The sequence below is a fragment of the Pholcus phalangioides genome, unplaced genomic scaffold, assembly GCF_987345545.1.
Source record: "Pholcus phalangioides strain wild (caught in Gottingen) unplaced genomic scaffold, Ppha-v1.0 ptg000015l_1, whole genome shotgun sequence".
NCBI lineage: Eukaryota > Metazoa > Arthropoda > Arachnida > Araneae > Pholcidae > Pholcus > Pholcus phalangioides.
In genome coordinates this window covers 78,335,677-78,359,173 of record NW_028301608.1, presented here as the reverse complement: position 1 = coordinate 78,359,173, position 23,497 = coordinate 78,335,677, and the positions used below count along the sequence as shown (strand labels likewise).

The 23,497-nt window shown below is 34.7% G+C and overlaps 1 protein-coding gene across 1 annotated transcript; it reads left to right on the top strand.

Annotated features, from left to right (window-relative positions):
- Positions 1 to 455: 455 nt before the first annotated feature.
- Positions 456 to 22,909, top strand: DAT (Sodium-dependent dopamine transporter). The gene is made up of 13 exons (XM_089244389.1): positions 456 to 1,129; positions 2,892 to 3,026; positions 3,411 to 3,648; positions 5,061 to 5,199; positions 8,443 to 8,577; positions 9,372 to 9,475; positions 10,812 to 10,936; positions 12,314 to 12,426; positions 14,259 to 14,387; positions 17,901 to 18,000; positions 18,103 to 18,203; positions 19,751 to 19,918; positions 22,676 to 22,909. Exons 1-13 carry the CDS (start codon positions 886 to 888, stop codon positions 22,793 to 22,795), a joined length of 1,851 nt encoding a protein of 616 aa, XP_089100515.1. The 5' UTR covers positions 456 to 885; the 3' UTR covers positions 22,796 to 22,909.
- The last annotated feature ends 588 nt before the right edge of the window (positions 22,910 to 23,497 follow it).

Below are 23,497 nucleotides of genomic sequence, written 5' to 3'. Positions count from 1 at the left end.
TGTAATGTGTGGTCAATTGTGTATAAATTTCTGTTATTTTTTTGAGACATTTTTTATGGTGGTGAATTCGAGATACTTTCATGTTTTCAGAAGCGAAATCCGATCCTTCTTTTCCTCAGAACTCTTTGCAAGAAAATAAAATTTATGAATTACAGAAAATGTATAAGTAAAGCATATTATGAGGCAGATTGAGCAGTTAGATGTTTTTCTTTTACTTTTTACTCATTATTATTATTATTATTCTATGAACATAAATTGTCCCCGTTTGTTGATGAAAACATAGCGAAATTAAAGTATAAATAGTCTTTTTAGTTTCTGGGAGATATTAACCAATTCAATCTCATGGAGAGGGTGGTGAGTCAGAAATGTGGCGCTAAAGTTATCACGCCAACGGACCTTAAGATTTTATTTTTTTCTCGTACAAGGCTGAATGAAGATAACTCGGAGAAGATCTTGTTAAGACAGAAACAAGCTGCGGAGTCAGTTCCGCTTTTCTTACGCGATACCTCTCTTCTCTCTCACTACGAAATGTCTTGAAAAAAGAGCTAATCTTGGATTTTTAAAATTTTAAAGACCATGACTGGGAACAACCATACTGTTTTAATTACTTAAGGAACTGCGGAGAAATCTTTTTGGTTGTAGAAATTCGAGATGCGAATTCTTATGATTTCAACCATGGAAGTGTGGGTAAATAAACAGAGGGAGATGTGCGTAAGTAAAGAGTTAGAAGAAATATCTTGCCGGGAGTTTTCGCGTTCGAGTAACCAGTAAAAGCTGAACTTGCAAAACGGGATTATTTTTTATTCGAAAGGATTATTTTTTTTATTCGTAAAATCAAAAACTGGAAGCGATATATTTTTTTGCTATTGATATTTGCCATTCATCATGAACTGCAGTAGAATAAGAAAGAGTTTGAGTCGTTTTCGTGAACGAAAAAATGTAAGATGTTCATCATCGACTGGTGGTGAATGTTCCGCATCTCAGAAAACGGATTTCAAAATCTGTGAAGTCGAGAGTGAAAGAGAAACGTGGGGCAAGAAAGCCGATTTTTTGCTATCTGTGATCGGTTTCGCTGTTGATTTGGCCAACGTATGGAGGTTCCCTTATCTGTGCTATAAGAATGGAGGAGGTAAGTCTTCTTTCCGTCATTCGTCTTCAGATTGTTATGAGCATATTTTATTCCTACTAAAATGACAAAAAAAACAAAAAGCATACGCCTGAAAAACTGTGTTTATTAATTCACGTTTTTTCTTATTTTCTTATATTTTTGTTTCTTTTGTATTTGGTTTTTCTCACTTAATTTTGTAATTTTTTGCATAAAGTTTTTTTCACACGTCTGTTTTTTTAAAACTTTTAATTTATATTTGAATGGTTTGACTTGCGTTGGGGGGGGGGGATGAGAGGATTATTTTGGCTGAGTTAATGAAGATATAAGCATTAGTCATGTTGTAGGCCTAGCATTTTGGTTTTACAATTCTGGTTACTTACTTTTTACATTCATCGAAATCTTTTGTGTTCATGGTTTATTATTATTGTTCAAATGCGAAGATATAGCACCTTTTTCTTTCAAAAATAAATTTTTACTTCTTTGCCCTTTCCTTTTATGTTTAATTTCGTATTACTTACGTGATTGGACGGCTTTTATATAAAAGGAACCAACCGCCATTAAATCAAAACTGAGAAAAAGCTATTTAAAGTTATCTTCGATTCAGTTTTTTCTTCAGCTTGGTAGTTGGTTCAAATGCACACAGACGGCATCACAGCCTATACGTCACTTTTTTCTATTTAGATGAAAAATCCCACCTCTTTCAATAGTTCAGATGTCTCTCGGTATATCTCAAAAATGTTAAAAATGGCACTTGGTTCCTTTTATATAAAAGCATCCAGTTCATTCATTCATTTATATGTCATGCACACATTACATTATTTAATAAAATTCGCTAAATTTAAAAAAATCGGTGATACATTTAAAATTTATAAATTTATATAAAATGGGTTAATTTTCGGTCGACCGTAAGAATTGTGTAAAAGTCGATGCATATAAGTGGAACTGATTTCTTCTGATGTTACAGTTCCTGCTTATTTTTAGATTGAAACTTTCAAATCATTCGAAGATTTTTTATCTCATATTTTTGCAATCATTCTATCACCGTAAAAGATTCTAAAAATTTTTGGTAAGCATAGCGGCTAAAATTATTCGAAGGAATACTCATAGTGAAAATTCACCGTTATTGAGTTTACTCTACTCCCCACTTTTCTTTGACAGCATCTTTCCGAAACTTAATCTTGCATTTGTTGATGACGTTGCCCAAAAAATGTAATTCGTTTTCAACAACTCATAAATTTATGAAGTTTTGCCCGAAGCTCACAATAGCTATAGGCTACGCAATTACTTCACCGAAACTTTTCAACATTTGATAATAATTCTGAATAGAGTCAAGCCAGAAAAGATTCATAAATTCTTTGTCCACGTATAACATGATGAAGATGCTCGCCACACGCACGAACGGCATGTCAAGAAGAAAAATACGTCGGTCTTATACATATGAAAAACAATGTACAGTATATACCGGAGTTACGTGATAGGGGAGTTACGTCGAGAACCGACGATAATCACGTAAGTCGGGATACGATTATGCATGCACAAACACATGTAAATACTAGGAAGTACGAAAGCCTGGATAACCAAGAGGAGATCGAGATGTTGTTCGGAAAGAAAATTCACATTCCTCTCTGTGGGGGAATCGAACCACCAATCTCTCACTGTCCGGGTGAACACTCGATTATTATTTTCCCGAGTTGAAAAATCTATAAGTTAGTATTATTTGAATTGTTAATGTCACAATTTGCATACCACATTTTCTGATGATATTGTATGTATATTTTCTCAGGTGCTTTTCTGATTCCATACGGGATCATGCTAGCAGTCGGTGGAATTCCGCTGTTTTTCATGGAGCTCGCCCTCGGTCAATATCATAGGAAAGGCGCTATCTCTTGCTGGGGTCAGCTGGTACCACTATTCAAAGGTCTGTTAGACACGTCATAATGGTATGCTAACTTGATAGGTTCGAAATAAATGAGCTATTGTGTACGTAGAGAGCAAAATATTGCAATCTGTTTCATTTATGACATTCTATGCTTTGGAATTTAAAAATTTCGGAAGTTTTGAAAAACACGGAGGTGCTACCGAATTTAGTTCAGACGCGATTTTGAATTGATATTTTCAATTTCTAGAAATGATATCGAATTTCCGGCCGAATAAACAGTTGACAATCGCTTTTACTGCCGATCGGAAGAAAGTTTACTTCAGTTGATGAAGAACGTTAGTGAGAGAAACCAAACAGATCATTTCAAGCAGAAACTAATGTTTTTTATTGTTTTTTTTTTTTTAATTTTTTTCTCACCACAAGGTGTCGGATATGCAGTAGTGCTGATAGCTTTCTTTGTCGATTTTTACTACAACGTAATCATATCATGGGCGCTTTATTACTTTTTGGTGTCATTCAAGTCAACTTTGCCGTGGACTTCATGCGGGAACGAGTGGAATACACCATCTTGTAGAGTTACTGGCTCTTCGATTTCGTCCAACGCATCACACCTGCAGAACTTATCCGCAACGCGCACTTCACCCGCTGAAGAATACTTCAAGTAAGTTCTATAAAAACTTCACCTTCACAAAATGTGTAAGAAATTCAATTCAATGACAATTAAAATTAATTTTTTTAATTTAATAATTTTTGGAATCTACTAAGAATTATAAAATTAATTAACGATTAAAAATACCATATATAGCGTATTTAACGACCAACTAACTGAACGAATGACCAACATATTGTAGTCCGCACTTTTTAAATTCTGTATACAGAGTGGTTGTAAAAGAAGTCCACATTACAGAATGGAAAGCATTAATGAAAGATTTGATACTTTGTTTTCGTCGTAGCAATGTTTTTAATATGTTGGCCCACTCCGTCAAGGACAAGTTGTAACCTAACAGAGTGCGTGATGAATCAACATTGAAAAATATAAGCCACATGTCAAGTACTGCTGACATAGAGTTCAGGTGACTTGCGTACGTTTTCCTAATAAACCTGATTAAACTTGGTTTCCTGAAACTTTTAGAAAAATCCGAAATAGCACTGAAAATCACCATTATCAAATCAAGATGTTGAGTGTGCTGGAGCACCAGGTAGTGCACCCAGCAAAAAACGCCACAGTAGTGCGCCACCACTGCACCTGCTGCTGTCACCAGTTTCTTCAAACTTCTTCGTAGTGCATTGTGCCATTTGTGATTTGCGCACCAATAAACAACGTTTTCACTTACATATAACCAGTCATCTGGTCAATTAATTTCTCTTTTTTCCCCTTTTGTAAAAGTTTGATACTAATAATATAGATTTTACTGATTAAACTTTTTATGAATACATTGAAACTGATTCTTTCTCTCTCTATTCATGTTCTTAACTGTGTTTTTAAATCCTCAAAAGAAAATATGGTAATTGAAATAATTAGTAATTATTTTTCAAAAAGTGAAATAATTAGACCGAAAAATTATGACGAACCTTTGCCGCCGTAGCGAGATGACTGAATAAATGCATTTTGGAAATGAAAAATCACCAAGTTTTTGGTGACTACTAATATTTGTAGTTTTATTTAATTATATTTACTAATATTGGTATTTTTCTAATATTTGTATCATCAATTCTCATGATCAAAAGACCTCTTGGTGATGAAAATTTGAAGTTTTTTTCCTTTGAAGACCTCCCCCCCCCCCCCCCCACTGTCTGAATAGTCGAATTAACAAAAAAGGCCTGTCACTATATAGCTCTTCACAGCGTCAGGGGTAGACTTATTTTATAATCGTGTAATTTCGTTCGATATTCAGTAGAACTGAGAAAAATTTAATTCGCGTAAGAAAAATGCTATCTGGGGATAAAAGATTCACAGCCAAATAATTGCATATCACATATTCCATCGTCGTATATTTTCACCTTAGTAATATGATCATATAACGGATTTGTTTTTACTTAGTTTCTTCGGTATTTTTTCATTGTCTATTTCAGCCGAGCTGTTCTCGAACTACACAACAGCTCGGGAATCGAGGGACTCGGAGCCATTAAATGGGAACTCGCGTTGTGTCTTCTAGCTGTTTATGTTATTTGCTATTTCAGCATGTGGAAAGGCATATCAACATCCGGAAAAGTAAGTTGCAATTCATCTCTCATTTTATTCAACTTTTTAATCCAGTCTTATTTGTTTTTTATTTCATCTTTTTTTAGTACTATAATTTTGATCTATCATTATAAATTATCTATCAAAAAATTTTTTGAAGATTTCGTTGTAATTCATTTCCTATCGTAAAAAGCAAATAAGAAGTTGTGTAGAAAACAAATTTCACAATACAGTCAAATTCGGTTATAACGACACCTCAGATATAACGTCAATAATTGGCGGTCACGACTGATTCTCGAAGAGAATAATATTAACGAACCTTGCTTATAACGTCGATAGAAACGCAACGACCTCAGATGTAACGAAAAAAATTCTCACCTTTTTTTTTTCTGTTTCGATGACGTTTCCCCACAGAGTTAGAATAATATCTTTAGTTCAGAATATTTATCTTTAGTTACTATAGTATCTTGAGTTAGAATAATTATATCTTTAGTGTATGCGTTTTGCCAAGAAATTCCTTGCAAAAGAGGTGGTCCGAATTAGGGAATGTTCGTTTGTTGTTCTATTCATATCTTAACGTTGAAAAAATATTACTATATGTTTGACGCTCCTGTAATTTTCATAATTCATATATTGTGTTTTATGAATATAGCTATAAATATTCATCTCACATTTGCCGTATTCACTTTTTTTGTGAATTAAATTTTGCTGTAGAGTGCTGTATTTCTCGCCAAAAGTTATTTATGAGCAATATTTGGCAATTTCACCGACAGTTGGTAACATGATAGACGAGAATCGTGCAACGTCTCTAATCAATTATCCTAATTTACCGTATTTTGTTCGATAAAATATGGTCACCCCTGACCATAATGATATAACAATTTCATGCACAGTATTTGATTTCACCTGCTTATATTTTTCGTCTAGAAAGATCTCAAAAACCGCCGACCTCGGTTATGACAAAATTTCGTGGAATCTTTGATGTCGTTATTATTGTGGTTTCACTTTATTCTACAATTCAAACTGAGTGTTTGAACATTGGAAAAAGTTTCTCTCGCATGAAATTAAATCGAATCTATAGGAAAAAAATCCAAAAAAAAGTATTTTATATATTCTCATCATCATCATCATCTTCACTGTAACTGCAAACGTTAGCTATATACCGTCCCGTAACGGTTTGTGAATGTGACATTGTTCGTGAAACGGCTCTTAATATTCTGCCATAACAGTGCGAAAAGCAGGCGTTGACACTCAGTTATATTGCATCCTGAGCGCCTGCTGGTGCTTGGCCTATTTCGTAGATGACGTAGATCTCGGCATTTGCCCGAGATGGTCTTTTTTTTTACTGGGTAAGAAAGACATTGTCGTTTTTGGTCTTTAATCTCGTCGCGGTCGTGTTAGTCGACTTCCTTCTTCTTCGAGCACATTATAGAGCACAATAGCTCATCTTTTGACTCGTAACTTCATTTTTCATCATTACTGATTCATTGACGTTCTTTTGAATAGTGAAGAAAGGGGAGGGGTAAAGGAAAAAAATATATTTGTTGTACATGCATACACATACATGACATTCTGGACTTCTTCATTTCCTGATTTGTTTTTACTTTGGAAAAAAATACTCAATTCAGCGGCATTTCTCATCAGCTTTTAGTTTGCAATATTTTACTTATTGTTATATGAATTGGAGAGACACTCACACATAATTTTGTATTTGAGGAGTTTATTTTCAAAAGGGAACATTTCCACAATTGCTTAATTTTCAGTAGAAATGCAAAAAACTGTTTTTTGTTTTTTCTAGAATGGGCTGCTTTACAAAAGTGGGAATATCCCAACAGGTATCATAGAAGTGGTGAAAAAAATATTTAAATATTATGTGTTTTTCTTGATCAACATTCAAAGGAGTTATCTACATTTAAATTTCGGAAATGTTCCGTTTTGAAAGAAAATCAGTGTAAATGTTACCTTTTAATTAAAATTGGAGCTGGTTAAGTGTGAAAAATTGTAAATTTATATACTACCTGTTGATTCCAGAAGGTTTGACCTAACCAAGGAAGGTACCCTTACTACTCTCTCTCGTGAGTAACATAAGAAACGCGATCATTCTACAGTGGAACCTCTCATAACGGACACCTCTAGTAACAGACACTTCTTTGAATCTCATCGATGGGGCTCAATGTATTTTACTATCCATAAACGGACACTCTTCATTAGCAGACAAAATATTCAGTCCAATGGGTGTCCGTTATCGAGAGGTTCTACTGTAAAATACGACTCTGAAAGTGATTCTGAAAAATGTGTCGATGAAAAAAAAAAAAAATCCCTTTAAACCAATAAGAAAACTGCTTTGTTATGTTCCCTTTTGAATGAAAAATACTGAAGTGAATGGACAAGGTGGATATGCTCCATTTTGGTAGAAACGACTAACATTACATTGTAATTTCTACTAAAAATACTCCAGTTCGAATAAACCTGACAGAGCTCATCCCAGAGATTCAGAAACCGTTAAAAAGTGCATTTCGAAAAAAAAGTGTAAATGTTCCCTTTTTAAAATCAGCTCCTCATTCAATGGTTCTAATCTGCTTCGGTAATGAATATAACATAATATGTTATAATGAAATAACATAACCTGAGAAATCTTCCGTAAGAACTCAGAGTAAATTCACAAAAAATAAAATGAAATACAGGTGCAGCAAAAAAAATAATTAACTCTTTTTCAAAATATCTTCCGTCAGATGATATACAATGGTCCCATCGTTCAATCCATTTTCCAAAGCAAGAAGAGAAGGCTTTTTCTGGAATCTGGCTAAGCGAACCCTTCATCTGAAATAACTATTAATTCTCCCAAGGAGCTGCTTCTTCAACATCGAAAACAGCCTGAAAGTGCGTGGTGCAAGATCTGGATTGCGAGGGGTTAGTGGCATGATTTTATGTTGCATTCATATACCATATTTCAGTATAGAAAAGTTTGTAACAACACATATCGAGAAAGCGTGGTGAACTGGTGAAATTTCCGGATATGTTCACTGAAGCAGCTTCCAGAAAAAGCTTTCTCTTCTTGTTTTGAAAGTGTATTGAACGATGGGACCATTGTATATATCATCTGAAGTGAGATATTTTGAGAAAGAGTAAATTATTTTTTCTGCTGTGCCTACGTTTCTTAAGTTTTTTATATGGAACGCACTTCGTAAAGTAAAATGCTGTGACGAACTAGTTGGAACGAAGTGATTTCATTTAAGTGCTGTTCTAATTATTACTCTAAATGTTTTATTCAAGGTTGTTTGGTTCACAGCTCTCTTCCCATACGTTGTGCTGACTGTTCTGCTTGTCAGAGGCTGCACATTACCTGGTGCTGCTGAAGGCATAAAATTCTATTTAACTCCTGATTTTTCTGCATTGACCAATGCGAGTGTGAGTTTATTTATCCGTACTTTATTTCCATGTTTGTCGTTGTAATGGAGTAAAAAGTAAAACTGGAATAGACAATTACTATGAATAGAAAAAATACAAGATAGAATCTTTTTAAAATTCCCCCACCATATAAATATCAATATAACCTCTTAACAAAAAGAAATTGATAGTTAAACGTAGGGTTGGGTGGACAACATGAAAAATTTATGTACAGTACAAAAGTATTTTCAGTGGTCTTCCAGTTGCATCCCATCCTTTGGGAAGATTCGAAATCGCATAAGTGAGATGGGAACCGGGGGTATATCTGGTTTAAAAAATTTTCCTACAATATTTTATTTAATTTACACATTTAAGTTACAGCTCATGCTGATTTTTTACAGGTTTTGTCTCTCGCAACGTTCCAATACATGCATATTTCCCATCGAAACGGATTTGTGGTTTTGCCGCTGTTAACTAAACAAGTTTTGCTCACCTATTGAAAATATAACCTAATTTTTCCGACTCCTCGTACTCCGAATTTTCCACCCCTCTGAACTGACCGCCCATGGCTGTTGCCCACTTCAGAGCAGTCTAAAGACCATCATGTCCCCCCCCCCCGGCTAGAAATGCATGCCTACCAATTTGTATGCTTAATATCGAAATTTTTTAATCCAGTCTCATTTTCATCAGGCCCACTCTGCACTTGAGGTCCCTGTGCCGTGCCCGAGTAGGCCCATGCGTTAAGACGGCACTGGTGAATTTACATTCCTAGTTAATATTCCTTTGTGCACATTTTCTGTTTTAAAATTTTTCAGGTTTGGGTGGATGCCGCGACTCAAGTTTTCTTCTCTTTGGGGCCAGGTTTCGGTGTCTTGATGGCTTTCGCAAGCTACAACAAGTTCAACAATAACGTCTACAGGTTAGCAATTATTCTCAAGTTACGGCATAAACGAAATGAAATGAGAAACTTTTCTGTTTTTATTCGAGTGAATTTTTTTTTCTTTCCTGCAGTTGCGAAAAACTCATCATCAAGAGCAAAAGTTACCAACCTGCAATCTAAATTATAACTTTTCAAGAACTTTCTATCTCCTCCACGTTTTTTACCTTCAAGTTTATTCGTATGAACATATTGGTTTTTCTTTTTCCATGCTGATAATTCCGCATCCGAATTTATCCGCTCGGAACTTTTTACTTGAAACTCATTCCACGTCACGTATCAAATGAACTCATGAAATACATCGCTACATACGATCTGTACAAGATACTTTTGGGGAGACTTTTTTTTCTTATAAACTAGGTGAAAGCTCCTATGAAACATCGTGCTGCATGTGGAAATTCTTGATGTTGATTTTTTTTCCAACGAAAAACTTAAAGAAGCGGCAAATTGAAGTAATATGTTCACAGAGTTTGGAAAATTAAAAATATAGTAATATGAAACTAAACTAAAAATAATATACATTATACAGAAATTTCTCCTGGAAATTCCAGAAAATGTCTTGGCGTTTGTTGTTCTACATTTTCGATCTTGATAGTTCCAACTGCTGCATTTAATACCGCTGTTTTACATTTCAATTCCCTAATTTTTTCCCCATCTAGATTATTTTTATAGCTTCGGGTGAATAACAATAATATTAAAAAAGAAAAGAAATCATGTATCCATTAATGTAGGTATTAGACGACAAACGGTTGATATGAGTGCAAAGTGCTTTCACTCAGTGTGCAACGAACCTTCCAACCGCCACTAAAGGAGAAAAAAAATCTATTTTTACGTAAACTCATGGACATTTTCAAATCAAATAATCTTCATATGATTATAATTTATATAGTGGTTATTAAACTATTCCAATCACGAGACACGAATATGAGCCGGACTCCAATTTGAAAAATTCTCCGCAGAGAGCATCAGGCAGATTTTCAACACGATACTTAAATTTAGTGAACATTCATGCACTTGCCATTTTCACTTCAAAATATTGAACACAAATGGCAGCACAGGTATAACACCAAACGAGCATTACACCAAGAAAATAATACGTTACACCCACGCAACATGTTCCGACATTCACCAATTCATTAGAAATTCCGCAGAGGAATGTTTACGAAGTGCATGTACGGTTAAATAGTAGTAGTAGTAGTTTCTTCAACTATTGTTTACATTGAATGTTTAAAATACCGTGTGAGTCTTTCATAAGCCACTCTGTATCTTTCTCTTACTTTCACGAGACAATTTTAATGTTTTCTTCTCCTTGATGCAGAGACGCCTTACTCACCAGCGGAGTCAACTGCGCAACCAGTTTCTTGTCCGGATTCGTAATATTTTCTGTTCTGGGTTACATGGCTCACAGAGACAATATTGCTGTCGGTGATGTTGCAACTGAAGGTTGGTTTTTTTATCCTTATCCAACGAAAAAAAGAGCAAAAATTTACGAAATTCGTACGTCAATTTCATGAACTGACGATTTATTTTCGAGAAAAAATGCAATCTATTGATGTAACTTGAAACTCAACAATTTGGAACTTGACCCCCTCCCCCACCGTAAAAATAGATGATTTTATCATTTTTTTTTGTTTTTCCTAAGATTTTTCACCCTCTCAAGATTGTCACCGCCCACCATTACCCTAGGAACAGCTTTAGTCAGACATACCAGTCAAATTTAGCAGGATGTTCTAATTACGTATTTGATGGTTTTCAGGGGAATGTGTTACTATGAAGTGGCAAACATTTGCGGAAATCATAAATCATAGCAACTCGTAAAATTAATATATAAGATCGTTACTTTCTTCTCCTTTTCTTTCTATACATAAAACTCTTTGATCTATGCATGCTCGGGATTCTACTATCACTCTTTCCTGTTGAACTTGAATATGTTTCTAATGTACAATATTATCAAAATGAATCAGTCCGATAATCTCTTGAGTTGAGACCGTAAATATTATTACAACCGTATCAAAATTCAAAATTATATTCTCCCGAATCCAGTAACATCTTGAAAGATAATAAGAATTTTTGAAACGTGGCCCCGTGCAGAGCTTTCAAACCATAAATTTTCAACATTTGTAAGTGATTTTCAGAGTAAAGTATTGATATGCTTACTCTGTATCATTTTCTTGGATAGTTTCATGTTAAAAAAGAAAAAAATTGTATATCACGAGAAAATATTTTACTTTATATAGTGTCATGATTCCTTTTTCCCCCTCAAAATGCATGTATTTATTACCGAGAACACGATTTCACGGAAATGGCAAAAACCTCGATAAAAATTTCCAAACCTGTAAGGGTCGATGAATTCCAATTTTAAAAGGGTGATTCATCGGGAAAATCTTTGGGATTGAGTTAAAATTTGAATGGACTCTAGATGGGAAACTTTGAATTAAATGTCTTTTTGTCTCTAGATGTTCTTTTCAAAGAAATATCATAAAGTGGTAAATTTCAAAGTACAGAGACTGGTCTGTCCAAGTTTAGTCGGCATGGAAAAATAGGAGAAATAGGAAAAACATCATGTGACAACATGGTCATGCAACAATAGCATGATTTGCATGTGCCAATTAGTTAGAAATTCCCCAGAGGAATGTTTACGAGGTGCATGTACGGTTAGATGGAAGCACTCGTGAAAAGAGGAAAGTAGGTTCAAGTTTATAATCCGAGGAGAGAGAGAGCTTTTTTTCAATTTTTTTGTTAGGCGCTTGTTTATTTTCTAGAATAACTAATTGAATTCAGATTTTCTCACTGGTTTTTCCACACACTTTTTACCTACAGGTCCAGGTTTGGTATTCATAGTGTATCCAGAAGCAATAGCAACGATGCCAGGGTCAAAGTTCTGGTCCGTGTCTTTCTTTCTCATGCTCCTAACATTAGGCTTAGACAGTTCGGTAAGTGAGACATGAATTAAAAGTATTTTGTGAAAAATTCATTCTTTGTCAATGCTAAGGTTTACAATACTGATGATTACGAAGGAAAGAAGATTCTTTCAAACAACATTCGCACACAAAATATCAACGAAATTGAAATTTTTTATAGAAAACTCCGGCGTTGATTCACGGACCCAATTATCAGTCTAAGAATGCGCCTATTCAATTCGCATGCGCTAATATTTTTCAGTATTTAACTTTCAATATCGAAGTTTTTAAGTGAGTATGTGGGGAGAAGAATCACTTTTGTTTTCGACAAATAGTATGCGCTCGATATGAACCTAATCAATTACTCGATGGCAATATAATGTAATTGCCAACGAATGAAAGTGAATTCCGATGAGTATATTTCAATCCATTTTACAATAAATTCTAACTTTTGTATGCCACTTTGAAGAAAGGGTATTCAACAATGTGGCAGGAGTCATAATCATTGACAGAAAAACGATAGGCTGCCCACGAGAAGACATTTTTTCTTTTTACTAGTGAGCAAAATAGAAAGACTGGTGGGCTAATAACCTCACCAATTAACGTTTTAAAAAACGCTTGGGGTGTATTCCATACTTTCCGGAAAGAAAGCAAAACATCAATTTTGGCCAATTTGTACTTAATTACCAGAACATTGCGTATCATATAAATTTTGTAAAATTAAATTTTTCTTCAGATTTTGAGCAACATCTTTGTCCAAAAAATTATCTTAAGTAGCATCATATTTCGATGAAAATTTAAGAACTGATGGGAACAACCTTTTTTCTACAAATTGAAATCTAAATTGTTGAAGAAAAACGTTGCTCTCACATCGTTTTTTTATTCATCGTATGGTAAAGTATTTACTATTTTTGTGTGGCACCAAAAATTGTTTTTAGGTAAACTTATACTCTTGTCATGTTTTTAAGTCGAAGCATTAGTGTGGATAATTTACACATTCAGATAAGCATTATTTTATGACACAAACTTAGGAAACAAAATTCAATCTTTTTACATATAAATAACAGTAATTTGAAACAAATTCACATTCTTCGGGAAACGTTGTTCACTATTTTTGTAGTGGCGTTTTTTTATCTGTAATGTTTTGTTATTTTTTTTTCCGAATACTGTAAAGAAAAAAAATTGTTGTATGCAATTCGACTCTTTTGTCTGCTTTCCATTTATTTATTCATTTACACGGTTTCACAACATTGATTGTTCAGATGTACCGTATGTTACATTACACGGTTTCAATCGCTCTGCGAAAAATAACAGTGAAATAGAAGTCACTGCCAATTAGTAGTTTTGAAAGATATTTTAAACACAGCATTCGCACATTTTCAAATCAAAACAAAGAACGAAATCAGCCGTCAGATATTATGTGTGTATGTTCCTTTATTCCCGAACTGAAACATTTAATTCTCATTTAGTCTTTGGGGAGGCAGCATCGTTTACAAGATCGAAGCTAAATATTGTTCTTATATATCTTTTCTGTACACACATACACACACACACACTGTATATAATATTTTCTCTCCCGTTTACTCCTCCATTTTCTACATCAATTATCATTATTCATTCTACATCAATTATCATTGTTCATTCTACATCAATTATCATTGTTCATTCTACATCAATTATCATTGTTCATTCTACATCAATTATCATTGTTCATTCTACATCAATTATCATTGTTCATTCTACATCAATTATCATTGTTCATTCTACATCAATTATCATTGTTCATTCTACATCAATTATCATTGTTCATTCTACATCAATTATCATTGTTCATTCTACATCAATTATAATCATTATATTTGTAGTTCGGTGGATCCGAAGCAATAATAACTGCCCTGAGTGACGAGTATCCTACGATCAGAAAAAACAGAGAAATATTCGTTGCTTGTCTTTTCAGCGTATATTTCCTAATCGGGCTGGCTAGTTGCACTCAGGTACGTTTGGAAACTTTACCGAATATTAAGAATCATTGTAATCATTATTTATTCAAGCACTGTGTGTATGAACAATATTGCCACCATAAAAACTCCGTAAGTAAGAAATTCGAAATCACTACTCAAAAACAAAAAACTCTATGAAACGAAACAATGGAAAACTTGGTGGATGAATAACAAAACACACTAAAACAAAGAGGAAGACTTGGGAAACAAAAACACGCAAACGCAATGGCAGTTCAAATGCGTGTACGGGGTGTTCCACAAAAGCGTCCGAGGGGAATGAAAATTCTATAGATCATTTTAAAATTGAATTAAAATATGAAAAATGAAGTAAGCAAAAAGAAAGAGTCGAATTTTTTCCTGATGTACCGAAAGTGATTTGGAAGAAGAATATAAAAATTGAAGTTTTTTTTATACATTCCCCATATCAAAAAAACAATAATAATCAGTAAAATTTGCACCTCTCTTCTGTTATACTGAAAATTTCCCTGTAAAATTGGAAAGAAGTTTTGAGTAGAGACATTGAAGTCTTAAAATTGTTTGATAGTTATTTTAACACGTAAAAAGTGGCAAGAATAAAGAATTTCAATCACCAATATCTCAGAGAGTTTCCATTCAATTAATTATGGGGTTAGTTTTTCGGCATAGGGTGGAACCACTTCTTCAAAGTGGCGCATAAGCAGATCCAAGGATAATGTCACTCTCTGCCATCCGTACGAAATTTTTCAACAGCTATTTGATGCGAAGATGAATTCAGGAAAGAAATGAAATTCAACTGCCCTTCGATTCGATTCCGGGGAATCGAGCTCACCTTCGTATGGATAGCGGAGAGAAACATCATCCTTGAATAAGTCACCATCTGGTGGCAGTATCAAGAATTGCGAGCTATGGCCTGAGTTAGGTCCTACCGTCCATGTACGGTCCCGTTCAGCACACACACGAGTTCTAAGGGAAGATTGCGATTCATTGCCTTTGTAGTCTAATGGTCTAGTGCGCTCTCCCGACAAGTAAGAGGACGTGTAAGTTCGATTCTCCGTAAGGGCAGTCGAATTTTTTTCTTTCCTGAATTCATCTTCGCATCAACCAGCTGTTGAAAAACTTCATATAATAGGAAGAGGTGGAAATTTTAGAAATTGACAATTTTTTGACTGCTGGTGGTATAAAAAGTTTTAATTTTTCCTTAGTAATCACATTTTCGAGGTGGTTGAGCAATTACAAAATATTTTTAGTCTCTTTGTTGATCATTCAATTCTATTTTTCACATTTTATTTGAATTTTACAAATGAGCTGTTGAATTTATACTCCTTTCGGACACTTTTTGAGAAACAGACCGCGAGCGTACCTGTACATTGAACATACTTTTATTTTCGTCATTACATCGGATATTTACGATGACTGTCGAGTGGTTAATAAAGATGTTACGGTCCATTTTGGAATTGTAATAAAATAGGAAAAATGATATACAAAAGGGAAGTGTAAAATAATCAGAGGAAAATATAAAATCAAAATTTTATACGACCCCGAATCGTGAAAAAAGGGAGGGAATTGGTAATTTTTTTTTTAATAACGCTGAAAGAATTCTACTCTGTAAAGGTCTGGACACGCATATTTGCACCGTGCCCGACACGTGTGTCGGCCGAGTGCACAGGTAAAAGAATAGCACAATGCTAAGCAATGCAGCCGTTCACACATCTCCGCACCGTGGCCGCGCACCGCCACCGAGCCCGCACCGTCAGCGATTAGTTTAGTGCAGCGGTTCTCAACCTTTTTTGACTCGCAGAGTCCTTTCTGGTCTTCAATTTATATGGAGGAGTCCCGTGGGCACATATATATATATATATATATATATTTTTTTTTTAATTTATTCATCAAAGTTACTGATTTATTTTTATTTAAAATATTAATATTTTAATTTACATTTAATTTTTTTTATTTTCCCCGAGCGTCCGCGGAGCCCCTGGGGAGTGCAGCGATACTCGCACCGGTTGAGAACCGCTGGTTTAGTCTATATTTTTACGGTGACGCTGCGGTCTCGGAAGAGAAAAATAGAGCATATATATATTTTTATAAAAAATTGAAGAGCTCATATTTTATTTCGCTTCTCAATTTTCTTAAATTGCGGAATTATTAGATCCATTAATTTCTTGATTTTCATCAATTCTGAATTTTCAATAATTCCAGAATTACTTCTTCCATTAATATAAGTATCATGTACATCAAGTAAAAATAGTAGAGGAAATTCAAACTTTTTATTTTCGTCACTTTATGATGTTCCCCGTGTTCAGCCAATCGTCTGGTTCTAGCAAAAAATCAAGAATTTTATTTATCGATTATTCAACTGCTTTTGCTTCAAATGCCATGAGACGAATTTCTTAAGGTATAAAAAATATAGGCACAAATTTCACTCTAATTATCTTTTTATTTTAATTGTGGGTGTGGGGGGGGGGGGGTGTATAAACATTTTCAATTTTTATAATTTTCCACAATCACAATTTCTCGAGGTTGAAACTATTACGTATGCCTAAATTTATCTCTTTTGCTAAATGGACTAAGAAACGTTTATTCTTTTCGGACATTCTTCGGACATTCTTCGTTCGGACATTCTTATAACGGTGTTGATAATCTTTAAAAAAACTGATTTAAGATTCAATATGATCAGTAACGGATAACTTTTGTACCTATACTTTATAATTTTGCATACATTGCATGTATACTGGATGATGCCATCATTCCCCTTGCCGCATTTTACGGGTGAACTGTTGATCCTAGAGGCTTACTTCCAATTTGAAAAATTATCCAAATAACGTATAGAACTCAGATACGTCATTCATTTTGCAAGAGGTTGTATAGTTATTGGAATAAAAAAAATTAACTTTATATGGGTACCCTGTACTGATGAACCCAATTAGAAAGTTGCTGTTGCCTTGTCTCTTCTGAGGCAAAAAAAGTACGTTCCTAGGTACATTATTCACTGAGATATTTTAATTCATAAAGTGAAGGAAGTTGGAGAAGAAGAGCATAAATCAGTTTTTGCTTTTCTTCTCCAAATATTTCCGATTTTTGAATTCAAATATCTCTGCGAATATTGAAATTTAGAAACGTGGAATTATTTTTGTTGACCTCAGGAGAGACGGTGCAACAACTTCCCGATTATGTTTCTGAGGGCAGAATTTCCGTATAAAAAAGTTATTTTATTTTTATTTTGATAACAATACAACCCCTTGCAACATGAATGGCGTATATATCTGAGTTCTACACGTTGTTTGAATACATTTTTTCTAATAGGAAGTATACCTCTTGGATCAACTTTTCTACAGTAAAATGCGGCAAGGGGAATTATGGAATCACCCTGTATATACTCGCATAATATGCACAACCTACTGTGAGCAACGATCTTCTTTCTTTTTATGGAAACATAAAAAAACAACGAAATGTTCTCAACTGATTTATTTCTTTTAAGAGTTCGTACTAAATTAAATATTTTTTCCCTCAATAAAATATGGCGAAAAGGGTGGAGCCTACGTAGTTCAGTTACTGGACAAATACGCAGCTGGATATTCCATTTTGATGGCAGTTTTCTTCGAGGCTGTTGCTGTCTCTTGGATATACGGTGATCAAAATACGTTAATTACGACTAATACTTCAGTTTTTAATTTAAAATATATAATTAAGAAGCCTTAAAAATTCATTGCAATGATCTCGTTGTTCACAGGTATCCGCCGTTTTTCGGAGGACATAAAGGAAATGCTCGGCTTCGAGGTCGGCTGGTGGTGGAAATTTTGCTGGTTTATAATGGCACCTTTGTTCATAATGGTAAAGTATTTTAATTTCACCTGATGGCAGTTGAAGATCACAAAATTTTATGATTAGTATACAAACAAAATTATTCAACTGAAGAACTATCGAGGATATGACAATTCTTCTTTAATTGAAGAACATAAGTAGAACTTATAGGTAATATTCTTGAATATGACAATTCAAGAACATACAAGGTGCGTAGGAAAGTCCCTTTATTCTGGAATTACTGGCGATCCATTGATCCTAGATGCATACTCACAATTAGAAAAGTTGCTAAATAACGCGTAGTACTCAGATAGATCATTCATGTTGTAAGGGGTTGTATTGTTATTTAAAATAAAGAAATTAACTTTTTATTTGGTCATCCTGTCCTAAAAAACGCTGTAATACAAAGTTGTTGCCATGCCTTTCTTGAACACAAAAAAATCCATGTTTTTAAGTACAATATTCGCTGAGATATTCGAAAAACGCTGAAAATTAGTAAAAAAACAGCACATGAAGCTGAAGTGTAGAATGACCTTGTCCGTTAGTTTATGTGGTTCTTTCCTTCATTTTTAGCGAATTTCGAATTCAAATATCATGGAAACAGAGAAGTTTTTTTGTTGGGTTCAGAAAGACAGGGCAACAACTTTCTCTAATTTGGTTTCTTAGGACAGGTAGCCAAATAAAAAAAAATATTTTGTTTTTTATTTTAATAAAAATACAACCTTTGCAATATAAATGATGTATCTGAGAATGTTATAAGTATCTGACACGTTATTTGGGTACTTTTTTTTAATTGTAAGTATGTTTCAAGGATCAACGGTTCACAAGTAATACCATAATAAAGGGACTTTCCTATGTGCTCTGTATTTTTTGCGAGAATATTTTCAGATAGATTTTTCAATTCTAAGCAAGGGGTCATTCAAGTATACGTCAGCTTTGGGGGGGGGGGTTCGGATTTGCTGACTTTTGATGACAAGGGGGGGGGGATTTGAAGGTTGCTTACATCATCATCAACCATCCTTTTTGAAGATATGAAATATTCTAAGCTGCTGACGAAATTTTGCTGACAAGGGGTGGAGGGGGGTCAGTGTTTTGCTGACTTTTGCTGACAAGGGGGAGGGGGTCAAAAATGGCTAAAAATCTGCTTACGTAATACTTGAATGGCTCCCAAGATGAGATGTTTTGGGAGGTCATTTACGTATTATAGACATAAATTATGACACGGAAAGTGACTGATTAATTTTATTGATTCTTTCCTTTTTATTCCTGCAGAAGTTTCTCGGAAACTGAAATCAAATACACTTGGGGAACATACACTTTTAAAAGAAAATGATACACTTTATAAATAAATGAAACCAAGAAATATTCAAAAAAAGGAAAAACTATTTTATTCGAATATAGATTTTTTTTTCCCAGAATAGAACATGGAACTCTGGAAAAGAATATAACAGTATATATTTTACGAACTTCTATTTCAGTTAATTTGAGTACAATACTTTTCTGACTGATCATGATCGCAATTAATAAATAGTAGTTTTTTTTCTAACTTCGGCACAATTTTACCATGTTTTTTGCAGATGATCACTGTGTATGGGCTCATGAATTACGAGCCTTTGGTTTATGAAAATTACGTGTATCCTACGTGGGCCAACATACTTGGGATGACTATTTCTGCAGCATCAATTGCGTGTATTCCTATCGTAGCCGTGAAACAAATTATCTCCACTCCAGGTCCTCTGCTAAAGGTGAGATAACTTATTTTTTGAAGAGTTGGATTACTTTATCGCGAGAAAAAAAATTGTTTCAATTATGAGTGTTCTGTGATTTATTATATTTTTGTAAAACGATAGAAGTACGGTTAAACTTATTGAACTGAATCTTTTTATTAAGTCATTCATTCAATTTGTAATCAGACTATTGAAAAAAAACGACACAAATATAGTCAACATAGTCGACCCCGTTTCACGGAAAACATACGTTAGGCATATATTGGAGGTTGTTATATCGAACTTTTTTATTCATTTATTTATTTATACAATATTGTTGGCTTTGTAGGCTTATACAAGAGAATAATGTTGACCGCGACATGTATATTGTTTGATGTTGTATAAAAAACTAGTGATAGTGTTGGAGTCGACAATAGAGCTGGGGAGTTTGCTCCACTCACTAGTGGTATAAGGAAAGAAGCTGTATTTAAAGCGGTCGGTAAAAGCAAAAATAGGTTTTTTTTTTTATGGGGATGGTCGATTCTATTGGAGATGTCGGATGGTTTGACTAGAATACAAGAAGTATCAGAAGTTGATCTTATCAGAAGAAAATCTTATCATCAAGGTTAGTCGAGAAATAAGACGAAGAGTAGAGAGGGGGGGGGGGTGGAGACCAAGTTCGTTTTTAAGTTCGGACACGAAGGTGACCAACAGTCGTTGATGAAGCTGGTGGATTTATTTTAGACTTTACAGAGTGATTCGAGTTTGTCTATGTTACTGGAGGTGTAGGGATCCCAGATTTCAGCTGCGTAGAGACTTAAGTACGGGAGAGAGAAAGAAAAGTTTGTTGAGACATTTCTGGAAGACGTAGTCAACATGTAGTGGAACATGTTTGTTCCAAGATAGGTCAGCTGAAATTATGACTCCGAGGTATTTAATTTGAGAAACTAAGAGTATTCAAGAGGAATTCATTTACAGGCAAATCTCATGGGAACTGTTTTTGAAATATTGATAGGCATCTATCAATGCCACTGTGGTGGTCGAGTGGTTATAGTGACGGACTCGCGATGCGAGGATCCGGGTTCGAACCCCACAGTGGTGGTCGGCTGAAGTTGGTTTTCTGTGGTTTCCAACTTCAAGGCGCAAATGCGAGCCGATCTCCCCGTTAAAAAGTCTCGCCACAGAGAGCAACAGTCCTACAACGATAAATCATTCAATCATAACACTTCACTCATAGTTAGAAAAAAAACTGGTGGCAGATGGCAGCACGACACATAACAAGCATTACACAGGAACAAACTTCACGTCAGGTTTCACTACACGTACACACACATTCCCGCATGTACCGATTCGTTGGGGGGTTCCACGGGGGGTTGTGGGCGGGGTGCATGTGTGGTGTAGCAGTAGTAGGTAGGGCTCGTAGGTAGGGTAAAAAAGGGCTCGGGGGTCCATGATGTTCTTAAGTCAGCCACCTCGTTGGGCAATTTGCCTGTTGTGGCGTTGTATTTGTATTTGTATTTGTATCTGATGTAATGAAAACCAGTCAGAGATGGTAGCCAGATTATGTTGTATTGGAAAAGTTCTTTATCGGACTCTTGAAAAGAAATTAGTGTTTTAGGAGAATTTTCCATACTTGGACAGGATAAAAAATTATATTATTAATTTTGTTTTAAGGTAAGCAATCGCAATGAGAATGCACTAGGTTAGAAAGTGATAATAAAATGGTAATAATTAATTACATGCACGCAGCTTTTTACCGAATTCTCTAATATCAAGGGTCAAGGGACACAATTTTGGCAAACGAAAAACACACATTTTGTATATTACTTTGTAAGAAAGAGGCGGAGCATAGCTAAGTTCGGACTTCGTATTGGAATTGGTTGGTCCTAGTAGGTCGTTATATCGGATGAAAAATAACATGAAACGAACAAGAAAGCATTTGGGCCTTATGGTACCGGTCGTTTCAGTGGAATTGCCGCAATAACGTAAATTCGTTATAATGGGCGTCGACTGTACGTTCAATATCTTCCAATATATTTATAATATTAATATATTAATTAGTACAGACATAAGAATCAGTCACCTTCATTCAGTCTCAGGTACTTGTGAAGTCACAGGATTTGCAGTCAAACAATTTAAAAAATAGTAATTGCTCCTCTGATATAATTCCGAAAGGTTTTTTTTTTCTGAAATGATGAATATAATACCTATTCTCCGTTTTTACCTGGGCAATATCTAAAAAATGTGATGACACTCTTCAGCATAGCAAAACAGTTCACAGACACTGGCGCTGATAGTGTAGGTGGTAGGGCTTAGGTTTATCACACCAAAGCATAGGGAAAAAAATTCAATCATATCATATTGAATTTCGAAAAATGCTGAAGAGAATTGGAACTGTATGTAAAATATCGACGAACAATGTCGATACGATATAACATGTTGGGGTAAATTGAGAAGCTATCCATACTTAGACAACCATAAGTATTCTTTATGGGCATTGTATAATATTTCATGATGTATATATATTATTTATAATTTCATTTTCAATTGGGTTGCTGTATTTTTGAAATATATGACATCCATATTTGTTATGGGCATCTTTTTCTCAGCTACCTCGTTGGGCATTTTGCCTGTTGTGGCCTTGTATTTGTATTTGAATATTTCAATACTATTCTTCATGACGATTCCCCTCTACGTCTTATGCTATCAACAAAGCACTCTATTGTTTTTATTCGTAGTCACGGTGTTTGTGAGGCACGTTTCAGTGATATTTCGGATTTTATGCTTTTTTTTCAGAGGCTCCGGACATTGTGCACTCCGACATTTGATAGAACTGACCGAGAAGTAATCCTTGAAACAACAGACAGCACGCCTGTCAAGCCAGAATCTCAAATCGGCAGTCCAGTTCATCTCTGATTCTTCGTCAAACATTTGACATTGTGTTTTTCTTCCCTCTCTCAAAACTGATATTTCACTAATAAGTACATTGTGAATCTTTGAAAAAAAAAATAAACGTAATTAAAAACAGTGTTTCCAGACATAGAATTCTTCTCAGATATTCTGAAATGCATGCTTTAAAGTTTTTCTAGACTAACGAAAGATAACGCTCGCCCATTTAATCGTGAATCACACCTTTTAAATCGACACCCGACGAATCGCATTATTCGTTCTCGGCCTTCCGTCGCTCTCTTGAGTTATGTTTTAAATAGCATAAGAATAAAGCTTGTTAAGTTCCAACAAAAACCTTATTCAGATACAGTCCACTTGCTCGAGCAGAGTCAAAACAAACAATGGAACAATGAAACCACATCCACTTTATCTAAAACTAAATCACCATATAGTCTGAAGTCAAAATTTTTAGTTCCTGAAGATAAGTAAGTTTGCAATCAATATATCTTTGAACTAAACATGCACGACAACTTCTGATTCGTTTTAACGTCCACATCGACCACATCCACGCTCGAATCGGTTTCATCTTCAGTGAGGCTATTGTATCGTAGGGCATAAGTACAAAGCATAAGTTAAGGATCTTGATGGTGAACACCCCCCTTGTCTCTAGCGGTTGCTCTGGTGTTTTCCGATCTTAAAAGATGCCAAATGAATGTTAACGATTTTCGT

Excerpts from the sequence above, each read along its gene's own strand:
- DAT (XM_089244389.1), top strand. The coding sequence starts at position 886 with ATGAACTGCAGTAGAATAAGAAAGAGTTTGAGTCGTTTTCGTGAACGA. Across the intron at positions 3,649-5,060 it reads CCCGCTGAAGAATACTTCAA|CCGAGCTGTTCTCGAACTAC; the intron begins GTAAGTTCTATA and ends TGTCTATTTCAG. Across the intron at positions 10,937-12,313 it reads CGGTGATGTTGCAACTGAAG|GTCCAGGTTTGGTATTCATA; the intron begins GTTGGTTTTTTT and ends TTTTACCTACAG.